The 19,987-nt window shown below is 54.6% G+C and overlaps 1 protein-coding gene across 4 annotated transcripts; it reads right to left on the bottom strand.

Annotated features, from left to right (window-relative positions):
- Nucleotides 1-706: 706 nt before the first annotated feature.
- On the bottom strand, nucleotides 707-19,590 carry ZDHHC1 (zDHHC palmitoyltransferase 1). Of its 4 annotated transcripts, none has more exons than XM_081031340.1 (12): nucleotides 19,303-19,590; nucleotides 13,525-13,571; nucleotides 11,963-12,205; nucleotides 7,467-7,642; nucleotides 5,863-5,964; nucleotides 5,374-5,498; nucleotides 5,117-5,275; nucleotides 4,755-4,867; nucleotides 1,833-1,915; nucleotides 1,496-1,589; nucleotides 1,280-1,358; nucleotides 707-1,170 (listed from the first exon to the last, which is right to left on the bottom strand). In XM_081031340.1, the coding sequence occupies exons 3-12, from the start codon at nucleotides 12,203-12,205 to the stop codon at nucleotides 887-889; spliced, it is 1,458 nt and encodes a 485-aa protein (XP_080887466.1). In that variant the 5' UTR covers nucleotides 13,525-13,571; nucleotides 19,303-19,590; the 3' UTR covers nucleotides 707-886. The 4 variants fall into 4 exon arrangements, with proteins under 4 accessions (XP_080887466.1, XP_080887465.1, XP_080887468.1 ...); XM_081031339.1 differs by having other exon boundaries at nucleotides 707-1,173; XM_081031342.1 differs by lacking the exon at nucleotides 1,496-1,589.
- Between the last annotated feature and the right edge of the window lie 397 nt (nucleotides 19,591-19,987).

The following is a 19,987-nucleotide window of genomic DNA, read 5'->3' on the forward strand; positions in this document are numbered from 1 at the left end:
AGCTGCCTTGACAGCCTTCTCCGGTCGTTCCTGGGGCAGCTCCGCGGCCTTGGCGGCGGGGGAGACTAGCCCTCTGCAGTTCTGCATGTCCTCGGATGGCCCCTCAGCAGGATAAAAGCCCCCCATCCTGGGCTCCACCCAAAGCCCCCGCCTCCGGGAGAGATCAGTTTCCCGAAGCAGCAGTCGAAGGCAGTCTGGGAGGGAAGAGGAACGGGGAAGGAGAAGAGATGGGCAGAGGTGTGGGAAGGTCCCTTCCCTCAGTGACAGCGGGCAGAGGGCTCTAGAGCTGGCTACAGACCACAGCTCCCCATTGAACATGTGGTATCCCCAAGTCACAACTCCGGACCACTAGGGGCGGGAGGGGACAATGAGTGAATCACGAGCGCCCAGCCCCAGAATCCTGGTACACCTGATGGCGAATCCTTGAACCTCCGGGTCTCTGCTCCCTCTGCTGCCTCCGGAGCCCAAAGCCTGCTTCCCCTCATGTCACCAAGTGCAAACTCCATCAAGAAAAATCACCTCCCGGCAGCCTTCTAGGATCTTTCCTAACCGGGAGCCCTGTACCTGAGCCTCAGGTCCCCGTTTACCTCCACAAGACAATATGGGTGGCCACCCCATCCTCTGCCCCTAGGCTGACTGGCTATGGTCCGACACAAGGAGAGCCCACGACCCTTGCCATTAAGAAATTATGCAGTTGAGTCCGCAACGGCATTAAAAAGTTTATTGGAGCATCATGGCCGATGGGTGGGTATTGCTGAGTGGTGGCGAGGGGGGCGATCCCGCCGACCGTAGAGGCTCCTAAAGTGCACTCGGTTCGCGAGGGTGGGGGTGTTGCATAGAGAGTCGGGCCGGCCGCTCCTCCAAGGCCCTTCCGCCTCTCGGCCAGCTAAGCCAGATCGGCCTCCGGGCCGCCTCGCGCCCCGGGCTCGCCGCTGCTCGGGCTCACGAAAACGGCGGGCACCCGAGCCTGCAGCGCCAGCCCGGGCTCTGGGCCCCTGACCCCGGGGGCGGCCAGAGCGGCGCTGCCCAGGCGTGTCTGAGCCACAGGAATCTCGTCCATGGATTCGGCTGACGCCGAGTGGTAGGCGCCTGCAGGGCCAGCGGCGTGAACGGGGCTGGAGCACGAGGAATCCGACGACGAGCCTGCGCCGCGGCCTGGGGCCCGGGGTCCTGCTGGGGTAGTGGGGAACGTGAGGCTAGGGGCTGCGACTCGCTCGGGCCCCTACTTTTCCTTCCCTCGGAGCTCCCAGTGTAGGATCCAGTCTCCAAGGGCTCTCACCAGGCAGCTTGGGCAGCGGGGCCTCAAGGTCCAAGGTCCCAGAGGTTGGCACCTTATACACACGCCGCTTCCTCTTTTTCTGCAGAGACAGTCAGGAGCTTGAGTACCCCTTCCCCAAACCCCACATCCTCAGAAGCAACAAAAGAGTGGGGCAGGGCAGAGGCTTCTTTCCCATCCCCTTCCACCAGGGGTGGAAGCCCAGCACAGTACCCCTACCTGGGGTCGGGTCCCAGGGGGCAGAGCCAGAGTCTCTGGGGAGGAGGGCGGTGGAGGCTCCACTTGGCTGCCAGTGGCAAGGAACCCGGAGGGACTGAGGGGGAAGGGGGAGGGTAAGCGCTGGATGCAGGTGATCCCTCAAACCCCACCCAGCTGGAGGTCCTCAAGGAAGCCTCCAGTCCTAGCAGACAGTAGAGGGGCATTAATCTGTACAAGACCAGGTGGGGCTGGACCCAGACATGTGCCTTGTTCTTGGTCTACCCCCTTTCTCCCAGCTCAGATGGCCCTGCCATGCCAATGGGAGATGCCCAGCTAACTCTGCCCAGATCACACTCACGTGGCATTCACTGCGGCAGACCTGGCCTGGCCAGGGGGCGCTGGGCGCACATGGCTGAAGGACCGCATGTAGAACTCCATCTCCTGGGGAAGGTAGGGATCAGGGAGGCCGGTGGCCAGGTATGGACCCAGGGCCTTCTGAGTCCCGAGCCCACCCAGTCCTGGACACACCCTCACCCCCTCAATGGACTCTGGGAGGTCTGCGTGCAGAGACCTAGGGCTGTCCTCCAGGCTTCCCAGCTTTGCTGGGAAAAACCCCTCTACAGGATGAGGCTTAAAACACCCATTTCTGGACCTTACTCTATCCCCAGGGATCTCCTCACTTCATCCAGTCAAACTCCACCTCTTCCAGGAAGCCCCAACCTCATGGGTCCAAGGCACCTAGTCTAGAGCTGCTCTGGCCTAGTGGGGTGGTGAGGAAGAGGCCCTTGGGGCTGCCCTCTCCTGCTCCTGGCCCCTCCCAAGGCACCAAGGCACAGTCTCTGAACCAATTTTGTTTTTCCCTAGCTGGGACACGCAGCTAGCTGGGACACGCAGCTAGCTGGGACACGCAGCGGCCGTTCACAGGCCAGGTGTGCAAACGAAGCTGTGTGCATGGCTTGAGCGTTCCCACGGAGCTAAATCCTCAAAAGTCCCAGCTTCAATCTCAGCTGCAGGGGTGGGGGCCATGTTTGGTCTCCCCTACCCCTACCCTAAATGGGAAGGCAAGGGGTGGTGGACAAAACAGCACCACAGCCCCACTGGAGACCAGGCTCATGGAGTTGTTTAGTCGCTGATCCTAACAGCGACCCTGGCATTCTCAGACCCAACCCCTGAAAGCTAAAGGGCCTGAGGCCAGGATGTCGCAGGAGTGGCCTAGGCCTGCACCCCAGCACGCAGGACACCCTCCAGCTACACCCAGGAGGGCTGCAGGTGCGGAAACAAAAGCCAGCAGCCCGGGAAGGCGTTTGCGCCGAGGATGTGGGGAGGAGCCAGGATGATGAGGCCCCGCCCTCACTGAGAGGGCGGCGGTGAGGGGAAGGGCACCAGGACAGCTGTCGCCCGCTCGGCAGCCGTTTCCATGGAGACGCAAGCGTCCTGACTAATGCAGAGACGACAATGTAACAGCAAACGCCGTCTCTAAAACAAGCCTATGTTTGGGGGCAACGGCTCCAGAGTGGGGCCCCTCCCGCATTCCTGCTAAGGGTGGGGGTGGGGTGGCTGCCTGGGGCCCTGGCAAATCTAGGGGACAGAGCCCAGCTGGCCACAGGCTAGCTACACAAATGCAGAGATTGAAGCCCAGCACGCCCTGTGCCCAACCTCTGCCCAGGCTGGCACTTTGGGGAGAAGTGCGGGATTGCCAAGCCTGAGCAGAGGAGCTCTGGGAAAGAGGAAGGGGTCGGAGACCAGTCATAAGGACTGGGGCCTCAAGGTAATCCTCCCCTCGCATTTTTCCCTTTCCCCATGTGGACCCAGCACCCTTCCAGGCCCAGCAGAAAGGGAAAAGCCTATTCTGGTGCACTCTGGGGGGTATTGGCAGCAGAAGACAGTTCCAGAAGCCTGAGGGGCTAGGATGGGACAGGAGCCAGGCCCTAGCCAGCTGGGGAAGTCTGATGGTGTCACCAGGGTGTCCCCACTGTAAACCCCCCTCCCCTCATCATGGCTGTCCCTAGGATCCTCCTTCAGAGACCCTCAATATCTGCACCCTCCTGAATGGTACTGTGGCACCTCTCAGCCTCAGCTCTCTCTTCTGCACGCCCCTCCTCCTGGGTAGGTCTCCCTCAGGTCATTTGCAGATGATATGAAATGTCCTTGCTGCTGGCACATCTGGCCTCAAAGCCTAGGCAGGCAGTGACTACAGGGCAGGGGCCCAGAGCTCTCGAGTCTGGGCATCCCAGAGCCAGCCCTGCCTCAACGGGCACCAACTATGCAGCTTGAGAAAGTCTCCTGCCTACCTCTCTGGACCTCAGAATCCTGTGAAGTGGGGGCAAGGATGATGCCCACGCCCCAGGATGGCTGCCACCGTGCTTACATGGGGTCAGTGCCCAGCACCAGGGCAGGTACACGGTGGTGTGGCAGGGGAGTCTCCACCAACAGCCAGCACTCCCCCAGGCCTGGCAGCCTGGCCCACCCCTGGCAGTGAGAACAGGAGAGGCAGGGTCCCAAGCCCTCCCCAACCCGCCCACTAGCCTGTGTTTGTATCCAGTTGCTATGAGGACTTGGGATCCAGGGCTCAGCCTTCCCAGCAAGGGCCTGCCTGGGCCCCCTGCCTTCTAGTCCCTGGGGGCTCTGAGGACTGGACCACCCCCACCCCCAGCTGCTGACCTCAGGAAGCCATGGGGCGTGGGAATGGGGATAGGCTGGTCAGCAGCTGGACTGGCCAAGCCCTATCCTGGGCTGAAGGGTTCCTGCTTCAGAGTGTAGAGACCTTAACTCTTCCCAGACCCAGCTTCTGTTTAACCTTTCTTGGTCTCAGTATGCTCATCAGCAACATGGGTATGGCAACATTATCTGCCTCATGAGCTGTTTTAAGGATTAAACAGGGTAATGGGCATAAGGGCTCAGGGTCATAGGAGGAGAAAAAAACTGGTGACCCATTCTCTGGTCCATCCCTCTCTTTTCTCCCGCAGCTCCAACCTGCCCACTTCCAGGCTCCCATATTCACACCATACAGTATGTGCTTGGAGCCTGGATGAGCATGGACATGGGGTCCGGGAAATTCAGGGCTCCTTCATGCTGTGCCCATGCTTAAGCAGGCTGGCATGTGCTCAGTACAGGCATGGCCTCACCTCTGCTGCCCCCCAGCACCCCCAGCCCAGCTACTGTTCCAGGCCCGCTTTCCCTTGTCTTGTCTCATCATTGGTAGCTTGCTGCACAGCCTACCACCCCTCCCACACCCAAGCCCCATCTCCCAGCCCCTCAGCCTTTTGGGCCACTTCTGTACCTGAATGGGCCGCATCTTGGGGGGGCACGACTCAAGCTGCCTGTGGACCTCCTTTGCCTCCTGTGGCGGACGATGCTGCACGATGTATTCATAGGTAGTGAGCTTGTGCCACACTGAGGGGTGAGAGAAGGCTCAGTGCAGTGGAAAGGGGGCCCTGGAATTCAGAAGATGAGGGAGGGCACCCAGTCTCAGGCTGAGACGACTGTCCCAGTATACACTAAGCCATGGAGTGAGACCAGGCCACCATAGAGAGCCAGCAGTGGGAAGGGCCATGGCTTCAGAGGTCTACAGCCCAACTGGGTACCTCCCTGCAGCCTAATGACCCCTATCCCCTGCAAGGCAGGTGTAGGTGGGGCACTTACTGAGATAAATGTGGAAGCAGAGTAGGTGGCCAAGCAGGGCTGTGGAGAGCAGGCCCAGGAGGATGAGTAGGGCAGCCAGGGCCAGGATAGCAGGAGCCTGGGTCTCCACAGGGGCAGCAGGCAGGAACACAAACCACACATCCGTGTGATTCTTCAGGACTGCAAGGCAGGGAGATTGTGCTCAGCTGCTGCTGTGACCAGTGACCAGAACAGGCCCAGGGTTAACAGGTGGGAATAGGCCTGGGGCCCAGACAGACCTTCAAAGTGGTGGTTGGTGCGCAGCTGCATGGGGTTGACAAAGAACTCCACGAAGACATAAGTGGCCACCAGCACGAGGAGCAGGACACCCAGTAAAGCAGATGCCACACTGTGTAGAAAGAGCCTGGGCCCAGCCATGGGCAGCTGTCAGCACCCAGGTGCTCCAGCTGGGTAAGGGCCCAGAGCTCAAAAAGACCCATGGTCGGGTTGGAGAGCCAGGCCTCTGATGCCACAGCTCCAACTCCTCAGAAAGCCAAAGGCTTAGGGCAATGGTGAAGACCGGAAGCCACGCCATAGGTCCCCACCTGTCCCTGGTCCAACAGGAGGCAGCCATCAAGAGCATCACCCTCAGAGCAGAACACTGGCAAGTGCCCAGGTCCTCCAAGCACCCCCTCCCCGCCCTGCCCCCTGCGCAGCTTCAAGGTCCCGGCTCTCACATTCAGACCCGTGCACCCCCAGGCACCCGTATGGCCCGGGCCCACTCTCACCGGTAGTTCCTCTCGCCCACGCAGTTGTTGAGCCACTTGCAGTGGTGGTCGAAGCCGCACACGCACTTGTTGCAGGCATTACAGTGCTTGGAGCGAGCGCTCCTGCGGGATAGGAGGGAGCACAGCGCAATCGGCCGGCTCGTCCTCCCCTTCGCCACCCCGCCTGGCTGCAGCGGCGGGAGTCGGCGGAGGGACCCTAGCGCTGGGACTGGAGCGGGTTACCCACCGGGTAACCGCGCTTGGCGACGGGGAGCGCGCGCGCCCTCTGGCGGCACTGCGCGGCGGGGCACCCAGAGGAGGCAGTGCTTCTGAAGAGCTGGGGACCGGGAGGCGGGAGAAGTAGGAGACATTACAGTGTCCCACTCTGGGACTGCGCACCGGGTGATGGTGGTGTGAAACGGCAATGGGTCTTCCTTTCCAAGCAAGGACCCCTGCGCCGAGCCAGGAGACGATGCAGGTGTGGGCCAGGAAGCAGGAGAGCAAGGCTGCCAGGCCCAGGGCCTGCATTGCTCTCCCTGGCATCTCTATTTTTTGAGTGCCTATTTCCCTGTAAAATTCTACGGGAATTTTACTGGCATTTTCCCAGAAAACCTCAGTCTGTCTGGGCTCATCCAAAGGGAGCCAAAGGAAGAGAAGCAAGCTGACATCTGGGTGAACATCAAGGCAATTCACCACAGATGAGGTGAAGCCATTAGAAAAGCAAACGAGCCTACCAGCCCCGGGAGGGAACAGGGAACCCCAAAGGAGTGAGGAAAAGTGGGGTGCGGCCCCTTCCTGAGAACAGGGAGGACCCCTGAAATGGGCACCCACTGAGGAACAATGCACTGACTGGTGCCTAGTGAGGGAAAGGACAGTCTGATGCTGAAATCCTCAGCACCTTAATGCCCTGGGCTCTCTTTCTGTTCTGTGGACAGACCCCTCAACAGGCTGCCTGGGACTTCAGAAGTGTGGGGCTGGCCTTGGACCACACTGCCTCCCTACCTGAGGCTGGGGCGGGGCCTAAGGAGGCTGTCTGGACCAGCCAAGGGGCATCGCACTCTCTGATTCTTCTCCCCACTAGCAGTGAGACCTGGGGCAAGTCACTTGGCCTCTCTGCCTGAGTCCTCATGGGTACACAAGGATAACAGTATCACCTCAGGGACCAGGCAGGCTGGTAGTGAATCTGGCTCTGCTGCCCAAAGAGTTTTGGGCTCTTCCTCCTCTGTGAAGTGACAAAGACGCAGGCCACCTTGCAGGGTAGCTATGCATAAGCACTTGGCACACAGTAGGCGCTCAAGAATTAACTCCCCTCCAGGCCCCTCTCTGGGAATGCTTGTGAGATTGGCGGGGAGGGGTGACTGGCAGTCGGTCATTAGAAATGCTTGTGGCAGTGCCAAATGTTTCCTGTTTTAACGGTGGGAAATGCTGCCCTCATCTCTGTTTCCTGTCACCTTCTCCTTCACCCAATTCTCTATCACTCCATCAAGATTCTTGACTTTGTAAAACATGCGCACTGTGAGGATGGCTGTACCGCACGGGCACGCCCCTCTGTGCCTCGAGCTCCCTCTGGCAGTTGCCCAGGCACACTCCTCGCCTACACGCACTCTCAGTCCACACACACTCACACATCCACGTCGCACAAGTTGCAGTGCAGGTCTTCAATGACATGTGCGTGTTGGCTACGGTTGAAGATGGGCAGGGGCCCTGCATAGCTCTTGTCCCGCACATTGGCATCTGCTGGATCGATGGAGACGGCAGCCAGGTGCACCAGCAGGTGGCCGGCAAAGATGGCGCCCATGCACTGGCCCAGCAGGTTAAAGACTCACTCCACACTGCTGGCTGGGAGCCCCACCCCTGCTTCCCGTGGTGAGAGAACTGCTCTCCACGTCATTGTGACTCCCACACACAGAGACTCCTAGTCTGTGCCACCTCCTATTGCCAGGACCCGAGAGCTTCCTTGTCAGACCTCTTCAGAAATACCCACGCCCCAGACAGAGGAGAGGGGCCACCTGGTAATAGAGCGCACAAGCCAGCAAGTGCCTGCTGCTGCCGAGGGACCCAACCACAGGGCCTGGCCTCCCTGCTCCAGGCCTGGCACAGTCTGACCTCCAAATCCAATCTGGTTTCATAGTCTCAATAGTGAAGTGAGACTTAAAGAGGCCATCAGCTAAGGTCAAGGGACACAAAAATATAAGTTCTAAGCTTGTCTTGCTTTCACAGGAAGTCAGCTCTGAGAGGGAAGCAGCCATCCTCTCTCAGTAGCCAGGCCAAATGGAAAATCACTTGCAGACAGGGCTTCATATACCCACCACCTCTCTGACCTGGAGCCCAGGTGCCTGGAGCCCTGCGGCTGAGCATGTAGGTGGCCTGACACATTCAGCACCTAACCAGGGACAGCATGTCTAATTCCTGGAGCTGAAATACAGCTTTTCCAGGACTTACAAGTACATGCTCAGTGAATGGGCCAAAAGCTGGAGACAAATATGCTGACAACTTGCTGCAAAGTTTGAATGAGTAAAAATTTACCAAAAGATTCCACCCAGAGAGCCATCCACCCTCCATCCAGCCATTGTCTTACTAGCCAGGCAGACATCATCCCTCCATCATTCATCCTCCATCCATCCGCTGTCCAATTTCCTTTCCTCCCTTCCTTCTCCTCCCAGGAGCCAAATTTCCCTACACGTCTGCATGAGCCAGGCTCTGCCCTAATGTGCTGTACCATAGCTGAAGGAGACAGTCTGTGGCCCATCCAAACCTCTCAATGGCCCTGGCTATGAGTCAGGCCTTTGCTTCTTGCTGAGTTATTCCATAGTCTCCCAACTCTGCTCTTCCTGTCTGGGTCCCCTTGAGTCTGCCCTTTGCTTGGTCCCAAAGTGGGCTCTGAAGAGCTTAAACCGAAAGCCTCGCCTGCTTACACTCCTACACTGGCTCTCAGTGGCTCTCAAGCTAGAGTTTACTCTTCAGTTCAGGGCCGAGGCCTTTGGCTCCTCCCAAACTGCTTTGGTATCACCAACCACTACTCCTCACCATTCCACCTTCTCTTCAGACACACTAACAGTGGACACGTAGTCACCTGCCTGCTCCAACAGTTCGTGCATTCAACTGTTTGCTGAGGGCTTTCTCTACGCCAGACACTGAGGAATATGGCAGGAGAAAGACAGACTTGGTCCCTAGCCCCAAGGAGCTTACAGTCTTGTGGGAAACACAGATGTTAATCATATAATGGCTGGATTACAATGAAGGAAGTTCATGGGACTATGAGTTTGTGTGACCTCATCTAGTCTGAAGGGATCCAGAAAGCTTGAGGAAGTATCACTTCAGCTGAGAGTTAGAGAGGAACGGTAATAGGGACCTGGCAGGTAAAGAGGAAAGAGGGCCTGGCTGCTTACTGGGAGCAAGCAGAGTCCCAACCAGAGGGGTGGTTCCAGCTCAGCTTATGCAAGAACGAGGGCCGACATCACCAAATTCCGGCTTTTCAAAAGGAATCAGAAATCTGGATTTTTATGTGAGGGCTCTCATTTTTTAAATGTTGACAAGGAAATAATTTTTAAATCCAATTGCCAAAGGAACACTTAAGATCTGTCCATTTTGTATGTTAATTATCCCTCAATTAAAACAAAAAATAAAATGTAGTCCAAACTGGCTTATGTGCTGTCAGTTCTTGACTTCTGATTTAGTTGAGTGTTGGGATGGAAAGATTGGTAAGGGGCTTCTAGGCAGAGACCAGTGTTGTCGCAGCAGAGGAAATAATATAAGAAGAGGCTGGGGAGATGGGCAGAGGCCAGAACTGGAGAGCCTTGAGCATCTTAACCTCATTCTTTAAGGTAGGAAAAAGTCATTAGAGGGTGTTAAGCTGGGGAGTGACTTTATCAGATTTGTTTTATGAAGGGGCACTCTGGCTGCAGGAACACAGACGGACCGGGCAGAGTGACAGCATGTGTGGGGAGACTGGCTTGGAAATGAAACGGTCCTCTAGGTAGGAGAAGCAGATGGCAGTGGGGAGAAAAGAGGGCAAACTCGATAGTTATTCAGTTTGATGACTGACTAGATAAAGGTGATGAAGGAAAGGGGCGGAGCCAAGAGTACTGTGAAGAGGCAGGTTGGGCACAGGGGCAGAGGGGAGCTGTGGAGGAGGGGTGTATGGCTGGGCCTGTGGTGATGTTGTTCTAGGTGCTCATTTCCTGCATCACAGTCTGCTGTATGAACCCCTAGCTCCAGGTGACATTGTCACATACTTACCATGTGACATTCTCCAATCTGCAAGGCTTTCCTCCACGGGGAGGCGGAGCACCCCTTGCTCATCTTTGCAACCTGAGGTCCCAGGCCAGTTCCAAGCCAAGGTAGGTACTTGGTACACACCATTACCCTACCTCATTCCTCAGGGCCTACAGAAGGAAGGTGGCTTTGATGGAAGGAGAACCGTCCAGGCCTGGAAATGGGGGTGCCAGACTGGGTGGTTCTGTGAACCTCCACTTTGCCCAAAGCAATAAATGCGGAGAGGAAAAACCCTCAAACCATCACACTGTCTCAGTTGGCCTGCCTGAATAGCTCTTCTGGCCTGACTGGGTAACAGCTGTGTGACCTCAGGAAGTCACTTAATCTCTCTGAGCCCCAATATCTTCCTTAATAGAGTGGGAGAATACCCTCTTTACAGATTATGAGGATCGAATGAGATAATCCATGTACAGGGGTTGGCACAATGCCTGGCACATATAAGTGCTCAATAAATGCTCATTACTCTTGTTTGTTGTTATTTGCTCTGATTCTACGCGCTCTAAGCCACAAGGTTATTAATCTGGCTTCCCAGGTACCCTGACGGTAGAAACCCAGGGAATCCTGAGTGAAGAGTGTGCCCATTCTAGATCAGGAGAGGAATATTCCAGGAAGCATTCCAGTCGATAGCCCTGACTAAGGCCTGTTAGTCACCTCAGGGAAAGTCCACTTTTCTACTTACAGAGCTGATGACTGGGCCCTGGGCCCTAATGAACCAGGAAGCGCCCCCATGACACTGCTGGTGTCTGAGGATGGCAACCTTTTCTAGAGTCCTTCACACACCTGCCCTTGTCACTCACCAGCCCAGGGCTTTGTGGTTTCTCAAGAGAGCATGCTCATACATGTGGCTCATGCATTCTGGTGCACACGCACACATTCTTGTGTGCTGTGTGTCCCCGTCCTGGGAAGCAGGCGGACTCTTCCATCACACAGAGGGGGAGGCTGAGACCCAGGGCGCTGGCAGAAGGTGCTCAGCCTTATACAGCCCTAAACGGGCTGCGCTGAGACCAAGCTCCGCTGCTAACGCTGTGTCCGAGGCATTTAAGTGCATCCCTGCTAACCTCCTTCAGCTCCTCCTCGCCCTCCTCTCCAAGAGGCCCAGGACTTATCTCCATGAAGCATACATGCCACGGCACACTCGCATGGGCACCCTCTGCACACGAGCACATGGCACCTGCTATACTCCAACCTCCCAGCCTTGTAGCCACCTCCTCTACTGCTGGGGGTTATGGCCAGGGCTGGGACAGTCACGCCATGAGGCTCACGCAAGTTCGAGTTTGTCACTGTTCCCAGAAGCCTCCAGGACATCTTTATCCCTCCTCTAGTCGATTCAACCTCAATGCTAAGAGAGCCTGATTTACAAAATCCTAAACAGTCCTGGTTACGGCATAATAATCTGCCCATAAATAAAATCACATCTTAAATGTACCAAGAAACTTGCTATGTAAAAGAATTCTACCATGACTGTTTTTGAAAAGTGAAAAATTCTTCTGTAAATGGAATAATTACTCTCTAACGTGTCCTCTGTTGAGTTCTAGACACAATTAGCTTAAAGAGAACGTCCACGCTGTCCTCTGTAATCTCTCCTGTGGTACCTTACTTGATGAAGTTCCCATCTTTGTGGGGCTTTAAATTCTCCAACGTACTTGAGGCCTGTCAGCTTACCTCATCAGGTGGAGGGGTCAAAGGGGGGTTGAGGCCAGGCAGGTAAGCAGCTGGCCCCCCAGAGAAGAGACAGAGCCTGCCTGTGCTCTCTGAGGCTCTGGAGCACAGCTTCAGGCCTCTGCCATGTCTTTCATCCACTGCTCCCATAATTCCATGCGCTAGCCCCCCACTTTCCCAAGGATACAGCATAGCCAGCGAGCAGCCAGTGGTGAGGCAGGAGGGGAACAAGGACCCCAAAGCCAATCACAGCGAAGAAGAGGTACAGCAGCCAGGCCACAATCTGGAGCGGGTGAGGGGGCCAGCTCCACCCATTCCGGCGAGACCGCTGGCCCTGCAGCTCCGGGGAGGGCCCGCTGGCCTGCGTGGGTGCTGTCCACACACTCTTCTCAGGGGCTGTCTTGTTGGAGGGCTTGTTGCAGATGTTCATCTCCAGAGGGACAAAGAGTAGAGAGAGTATTAGACTGAGGAGGCCTGGGCTGGAGCCCAGCACCCATGCCTGCAGCCAGGTTTCAGCAGGGGGAAGCAGGCTGGGATACGAAGTCACCTCCCAGCTACTCTGCAGGGGAACCGGGACCCGAGCACGATGAAGTTGGGCAGTGGGAGAGAGTGGGAATGGAGTGCTCGTCTCAAATCCCCAGAGCCAGCTCTAGCCAGTACAAGGTAGGAGGGTCCAGGGTTCCTTCAGGACACAGAATGGCTGCTTGTTACTCAAAGTGTTCCATCTCCACAGCCATCAAAATTAAACCCAATAAGACATGTTCTCATCTGGTAACAATATAAGGTTGGGGCCAGAGAGATGAGAACACATGCTGATTCTCTTAGGATTAGTCACCTCTGTTCTGCGGCCCAAATGCAAGTGTCAGAGAGGGCCCCTTACATTTGCTAAGGGAAACAGAGAGCGGGATTGCCCAGAATGGTGACCTGGCCTCTGCCCCTCAGCAAGCACAGAATCCCTTTAAGACTGAGGGGACCCTGAATAGTCTCCCCTATACCTCAGGCTGAGGCTTCTTGGCTGGGGAGGAGCCAGTACACAAGAAGAGGGCAGGATTCCTCTTTGGTTCCCTCCAGCAGCAGAAATGACTGTGTTTCTCTAAGTAAAATCTGGGCCTGGTGCACTGAGAACAAAAAGGTGGGCTGATGCCCTTTGACTGACTTGAGGGAGTTCGGGGAAGGCCAGGCCTCGGCCAGAGTCAACCACCAGATGGCAGCAGTCCCCTACCCCAGCCATCCTAAGGCCTAAGAGCTGGCCTAGTGGGCAGGCTTTACAGGAAGAGCCCCACCGCCAGCATCTTCTGGGCCAGAGGTGGGACCAGAGCCTGGGCAGGTAGTACCATACTTGGGGACACAGCCCAGCTTGGAGCTCTTGGTGGAAAGGCCAGGAGCTGCAGATAAAACCCTGGCAGCTGGACTCTCCTTCCAAAAGCCCATGCCCATGGGTCAGGGAGTCTGACTAAACCAAAGGGTATGGGAGACCCGCCTTGGCACATCTGCTTGGAATGCCTTTATCACTTCTCAGTCCAACAAAATGTGACTTGACCTTCAGAGCCCACTGCAAGCACCTCCTCATACAGGGTACCCATGTGGAGTTGGGGTCCTCACGTTCAGTCTTTACTGAGCAAGTCACTATGCCATTTGGAACATTTCTGCCATCCCCCTGTCTGTCCCCTGTTACACCAGCTTCCCCTAAGGGCAGCAAATGTGCTGTGCTTCATCCACTTCTGTTCCCCCCATGCACCCAAAACATACCTTGTATATTGTAGGTGCTCAATAAATGTTTGCTGACTTGAAAACATCTGAAATAAAAGGAAATATGGACATGGTCAATGGTGTGGAATCCTGGTCCAGCTGAAGCCATTTGGCCCACCCACTCTGCCCTGTCTTCAACCCGCACATGCACCACGCACCCCTGTCTCCCCTGCCCCGGTTCCCACTGCCCACTGATTGCTGGACAAGTGCACTTAGCCACTCTGCCCTTCATCCAGCCCAAGGCTCAGAGCCTCCTGTAAGCCAAGCCTGGCACATCTGAAATCACCTCTGAGTAGCCTCATCTCAAAGCTCAATGAAGTGACCTTAGTTTTCTCCCAGGGACTCAATGGGAATCCTTTGGTCATTTGCTTTGTCTTCAATAAGAAGCAGTGAAAGGTGAAAAAAGAGCCCCAGCTTTGGAGAAGACAGATCTAGGTTCAAGTCCTGGCTCTGCACTTATTAGCTGAGTGGCCCAAGTTTCTTCATCTAAAACACAGGGGTAGCGGTGCCGACCTAGGGCTGTGTATACCTCAGTGACACTGTAGGTAAAGCCTTGACACATAAATGCTCCCTAAATAACAGACGTCATAGTTACCCTTAAAATAGCCCTCTGGGTTGTCCAAAATCTCCATACTGAAGCTACTGCATCTGATACTCTAGGGTTTACATCCAAAGTGGGGTTGGTTGAAGTTGCTTTCTTACATCAGTGAACCCATGGAACACCTTGTTATAAGAGCTGGGCCACTTGATCGCCATTCTAACCTTCTCACCTTTGATCAAAGGTGACAAAGGTGACCAAGAAGCTGCCATCACTTTATTTTGAATGTCCCCAGAAGTAGCAAATCTTTGTCCTTGACTTTTGGAAATAGTCAAAGGTCACCAGTTCAAGCTGGTGAATACAGTTGAGCTGGGTGGTTCTGCCCAGCGTAGGGGGCAAATCCCTGTGGTTTGCACATCGCTTCTCCCATGACTCATTATCAGAGCAATGACTCTGAAGGGAACTTATGAATGGGGATCCCTAAGTTCTGGCTTTCCGCTTGCCATCCTCACACCTAAATAGCACTACACCTTGAGGGAGTTTCTAAAGAGAGAAGCAGAGGTACATGGCTGACATGTCCCCGCTGCACAGAGTGGGCTAGCAGTGGCCACGGCACCCCCCGTGCTGCTGCAGCCCAAATGCCTGAGGTGAGAGGGGTCACCATCTGAAGCCAGAAGCCCACACAAACAGCCTTGGGGGTGACTCTGACTCCAAATCAGAGTACCCTTGGCTCAGAGAGGTACCACTGCATGAGACCATGGATGAGGGGATGGTGCTGTTAGACCTAAGTCCCCTGCAGCATGCCACCTGCCCCGAAGCCTGGGCCAGCCCACTCTTAACCGATGACATTTTCTCTGGCAGAGTTGCTGATCACAAATTCTTTTAGCCCAAAAGATTTTGATTAAAAGGACGGGGAGGTCAGAGAATCCCAGATGGGGCCTCAAGCAGAGATGGGATCCAGCACTGTCACCAGACCCAGGACTTCCCTGGCTGCCCCTCCCCGCTCAGCACTTCTCTAGGAGACCAGATTGAAAGATGTGGCTCTGCTCCTGGACAACGTGCTCAGCTTGTGCACTCACACCTTGACCCAGTCAGCGCTTATTGGGACCCAACGCCCTGCGTGCACTGAGGGTGTAAACACAGATGAGAGCAGGCCGCTGCCCTCAGGGTCTTACTTTCTGGGGGCCCAGACAGATGGGACAGACATCTGGTAGTGAGTGGGTGATGTCCTTGAAAGGGCCACCCATTTCGCGTGACAGACACCGCCTGGATGGGGTTGGGGGCTAGAGGAGGCAGGGTGGAGCTGAGGAAGGCGATCACAGGGGTCCTAAGAAGCCAGGTGAGGAAACCACAGGGAGTCACGGGAAGTTTAAAGCAGGTGAGTGACAGAAAAGCGATGGGGGTTTTGGAAAGCTTTCTAGTCACAGTGGGGTGGTGGGCACGAGCAAGAGGAGATAGGGCCTGGGGAAGGTGACCCCACAGCAGCAGCCCAGTGCTTTGGGAGAAGTTGGGAGGGAGGTAGAGGTGAAGCCCACAAGCTCTCCCCTGCCTACCCAAGGCCCCCAGCTGAACCTCTGGTGGGCTGAGGGATATGTGGGCCATCATAAAAGATTCTTCGTGTACCTTCTGCTGCCACAGAACAAACCAGAGTTAAGCTGGCAGAGACAGAGGGAAGAGGCCCCCTGGAGTGGTAGAGCAAAAGGTAGCTGCTTCCTTGGTAAGCTAAGGATCCACCTGGTTTCTGAGCCGACTGGAAGGGCTATACTGGCCCCTCCCTTGTCCCAACAAGGTGAAGGCCATTGCCACGATGACAATAATCTGTTCCTGTTAATGTTGACTTGCTAAAGCCTAAAATAGCACTTTCAAAATAATGTTAGGCTACCTTAATTTAAATGAGAAAAATCTTAACATTTTAAGTTATCATTATGAACTATAGAATAATTGAATGACTGATCTACTTCCCTCTTGCCCACCTCAGCTCTTACCAAAAAAATATTTAGGAATGTGGTTCTGAGATTCATGCATGTGCTGTCAAAAGAACCAGACTGAGGTGAAAAGTACCAGCCCTGGAGAGGCTTGTAGGTATCCCTGGATTCCTGCAAGAAGGTTGAGGATTTCAGGGGAAAATCAACTCAATTACTGAGGAGGATTTGTGGAGAGAGGCCACGGAACTGGGAGAGTAAACTGAGGGGGTCAGAGGAGAGGTGACAGGGCTCAATAGGGGCATGGAAGGCCCGGGCACCTGAGCCACCAACAGGGAGAGGCAGGTTGGAGCCAGGGATGAGAGTTGGCTCAGAGACAAAGGCTGGTTCTGGTTCCTGCACTGCCGCTGACAGATTGAAGAACCCGGGGGAGGGGGGCAAATCAACAGAGCCATCTCTTTGGGTCTCTCCTTTACTTATCTTTCAAAAAAATTAGCTGGAAGGCAATTTGGCAATGTCTGCCAAGCTTTAGAACACATATACCCTTAGGCGCACATTCCATTTCGAGGTATTTATCTTATACATATACTCACGAAATACACAAAGATACATTGCCATCTTGTTTGTAATAATAAAGGACAAAAAACAATATAAACAGACTATGGCACATCCACACACTGGAATGCTATACATCAAAAACAACGAGGGAGGAAATAAAAGCTAATTGGAAAAGCAAGATGTTCAAAGGTTGTAGAGAGTGCTACCTAGTGAGTAAAAACAAAGGCAAATGGGCAGACACCTGTGTTCCTATATGCACAGATTCTGTCTAGAAGGAAATACAAGAAAGCAAACATGGGGCAGCCTTTGGAAAGGAGATCTAGTTATTATGGGTGAGACAGAGATTTGCTTTTACTGCGTACTACTTGGTAGTGTTTGAAATTTTTTTTTACCTTGTGCATGTACTGCATGTAATTTTTTTTTTAAATATGTCAAATAATAAATATTTAAGCGGCATCACCTCTTGCCCTCCTGGCTCCACTGGGCTGCCATGTGGACCAAACATGCTCATGTGACCCAGAGCCCTGATCACGCCAGACAAACAAGGAACTCCTGCTTAACAAGAGTGCTCGAGTTTAGTTCAATGCTTTCTCACTCTCAAAAGCACTTCTGACTCGTTCAGCTGCAGATCTGCAAGGAAGAGCCACAGAGCTCCCTACGAACTGTTGGAGGTCTTGTCCAAGCCAGAATCAGACAACCAGCCAGCACAAGAGAGGAGTTGCTGGGCAGGACCTCGTTCCAGTCCATGGCAAAGGGCCACTTCAGCTCCTCAAGACTCCCAAACCCAAAGGGAAGGTGAAACCACAGGAAGGTTTTACTCCCAACCACCTTTTCTTTGGGCTAGAGGATTTCCGGTTGCCATGAGATTGACTGTCTATGGATATTTCCAAATAAGTTATCCACTGTTTCCCAGAATCTGCTTTTAAAATAATTCTCACCAAGATTTAACCGATGCCCAATTTAACCACCTAGAAGAGGGCTGGAAAGAAAATGCTCCATAGTACACACTATTCTACAGGGCAAAAAGTCATTTTAAAAAGAAGTTTTAGGGGCAAGTACTTTGTTTATTTAAATCCCGCACAGGTGCCAGAGAAGCCTCTGGCCTTAACATTCCGGGAAGTGACTATAGTTTGGCTAAGAGATACACATCACAACTCCCAGAAAACAAACTGAATTTCAAGCTGTTCTCATAGACCTTTCCAGTTGTTGGTCTCAGATGCGGCTGGGCTCCTCCCATAAACAACATGCAGAGGTCTGATGCTAGGGCAAGAAAAGCTTGAAACCTCAGTCATTCCTGAGTTGATGTGGTCTGCAAACATTTTCTGTGCCATTCTCCCCTGAAGCCACCACCGCAAACTGTTTGGGATTCAAGTTAAGCCAAGGAAAGGGGACAATGAGGAGGGAGCAACCTGGAGCAGAAACAAGACCAAAGAGCTGAGGCAAGGTTTCTTGATGTTAAGCAGGAAATCAATTCACATGATTGTAGGAGCAAACCCTGAGGAACACCCACCAAGAAACAGTCATTAAGAACAAAGTTGTAAGAGAACAAAGTAAGAAACACAAAAGAAAAAAAAAACTGGCTAATTAAGCACCAATGTTGCTTTTATTCCATCTCATGGTGATTATCTGTTTACAAACTCATCTCCCACAGTGGACCACCAGTTCCACAAAAGCAGGGACCACCCTTCACCCATTTCTAAACCCAGCTCTCCTTCAATAAGGGAAGTTAAGCCACTTCTTACCATCTCTGATGCCATCACCCTAATCCAAGCCTCCACCACTGTTCCCCTACAGTGTTTCAATAATAATAACCATCACTAGCATTTAGAGAACACTTCTTCTTTGCCAGGCACCGCTGTAAGTGCTTTGACAGAATTCATTTCTTAAACCGTCACAACTTTCTGAGTTAGGTACTATTGTTTCCTACTGTTCTCAGAGACTTCTCCAGCCATTGGTCTCACAGATGGAGGGCCCCTCACTTTCTCTCTAATAAACAACATACAGAACAACACCCCCGTTTCACAGATGAGGACACTGAGGCTCAGAGAGACTAAGTAAGTTCATCCAGGAGGCACAGGTAGACTAGCAGAACTAGGATGACTGACTTCCGGGTGTAGCTATCACTACCACGCTGTCCATAGTAGCCAGAGGTGAGCTTTTCAAAACTTGAAACTCATGAAAACTTTTCAATGGTTTCCTCTTCCTGCTAGGATAAAGGTGAAACTCCCACCATATCCTTCAAGGCTCCCTCACCCTTTCTGTTCCTTAATTGTATTTTGCTGCCTCCGGACCTTTGCATTTGCTTCCCCCTCTTCCAGAAACACCCTTCCCCTGCTCACAATGCTGGCTCCTTTTCAACCTCCGGGTCTTAGCTTCAGTCCCCTTTGACAGCAGGCCCTACCTGACCACCTCCCTCTATTTCCTCTCCAAAGCTCTATCCCCACCTGAAATTACTTTAGTCGTGTATCTGGCGCCTGTCCCCACGCCCACCCCGCCTAGGTCCCCTCTTAACACGCTGTGGGTTCTGGAGACCGGCCGCTTCTATTTGGAGGCCCCGCGCCTGGCACACAGTGAAGGCTCAATGCAGATCTGTGAACCTGATGACTAGGAGAAGGAAGCCCCGCGCTCTGCCCGACCCCCCGGAGCCCAGGCTCCAGGCTCCCTGCCCAGGAGAGCGCGGAACCCGGCTGGGCGGCGGCAGCCGGAACCCGGTGGCTCACGCCAGGCTTCGAGGTGAGAACCGCGGCGGGGGCTCCTCACCTGAGCGTCGTGGCCCCCGAGCCAGATGGGCGCTGCCAAGGTCACCCAGCCGTTCACCCCCCCGCGCCTGGCCGTCCACCCTCCCCAGGGCGGCCGTGCTTCAGTCCCTTGCGGTAAAGGAGGCCCCCGGGACCCGGCGGCGGCGCACTCCGGAGCGGGGCCCCATCCCGGGCCGCGCGGCGGAGATTAGGCCGGCGAGCCTTCGAGCTTCGGCTGGAGCTGGCGGGCTGTTACAGCGGTGCCGGGCAGCGGCGGGCTGGGCCTCCTGCGGCGCTGGACCCGTTCCCTGGCAACGGCGCGGGCTACGGCGCCCCACAGCGGCCAAACCGCGCCGCGTCTCTTCGCGCGGGCTCCCCGGCAGAGGTGGGGCTGGCCGAGGACCCCCTGACGCCTCAGCGGGCCCATTTCCCTTCCCTTTACAACCTCTCTCCTAGAAGATTCGCTCCCCCGCCATCCAGATTCACAGCTTGTCTTCTCGAAATCCTAACATGTTCCAAATCAGCCCCTCCAGTTTCTCCCGAGACCACCACTCTCAGGGAGACCCCTGCACACTGTCATGAGAGTATGTGTTGTGCACTGGACATACCGTCGGGGGAACAACCAGGAGATCCCTGCTCTTGCGGGAGGTTCCAGGCTAAGGGGAAGACAGCTAGACACATAAATACACAAATGTGCAGGTTCCTCA

This window comes from Rhinolophus hipposideros (genome assembly GCF_964194185.1).
Source record: "Rhinolophus hipposideros genome assembly, chromosome: 21".
Classification (NCBI taxonomy): domain Eukaryota; kingdom Metazoa; phylum Chordata; class Mammalia; order Chiroptera; family Rhinolophidae; genus Rhinolophus; species Rhinolophus hipposideros.

What these genes read in the sequence shown, in the direction of transcription:
- ZDHHC1 (XM_081031339.1), bottom strand. Translation starts at nt 12,205, where the DNA reads ATGAACATCTGCAACAAGCCCTCCAACAAGACAGCCCCTGAGAAGAGT. An exon ending in CCAAGATGCGGCCCATTCAG is followed by an intron (nt 1,916 to 4,754) that starts GTACAGAAGTGG and finishes TACCTTCCCCAG; the next exon opens with GAGATGGAGTTCTACATGCG. An exon ending in CCCCTGGGACCCGACCCCAG is followed by an intron (nt 1,359 to 1,495) that starts GTAGGGGTACTG and finishes CTGTCTCTGCAG; the next exon opens with AAAAAGAGGAAGCGGCGTGT.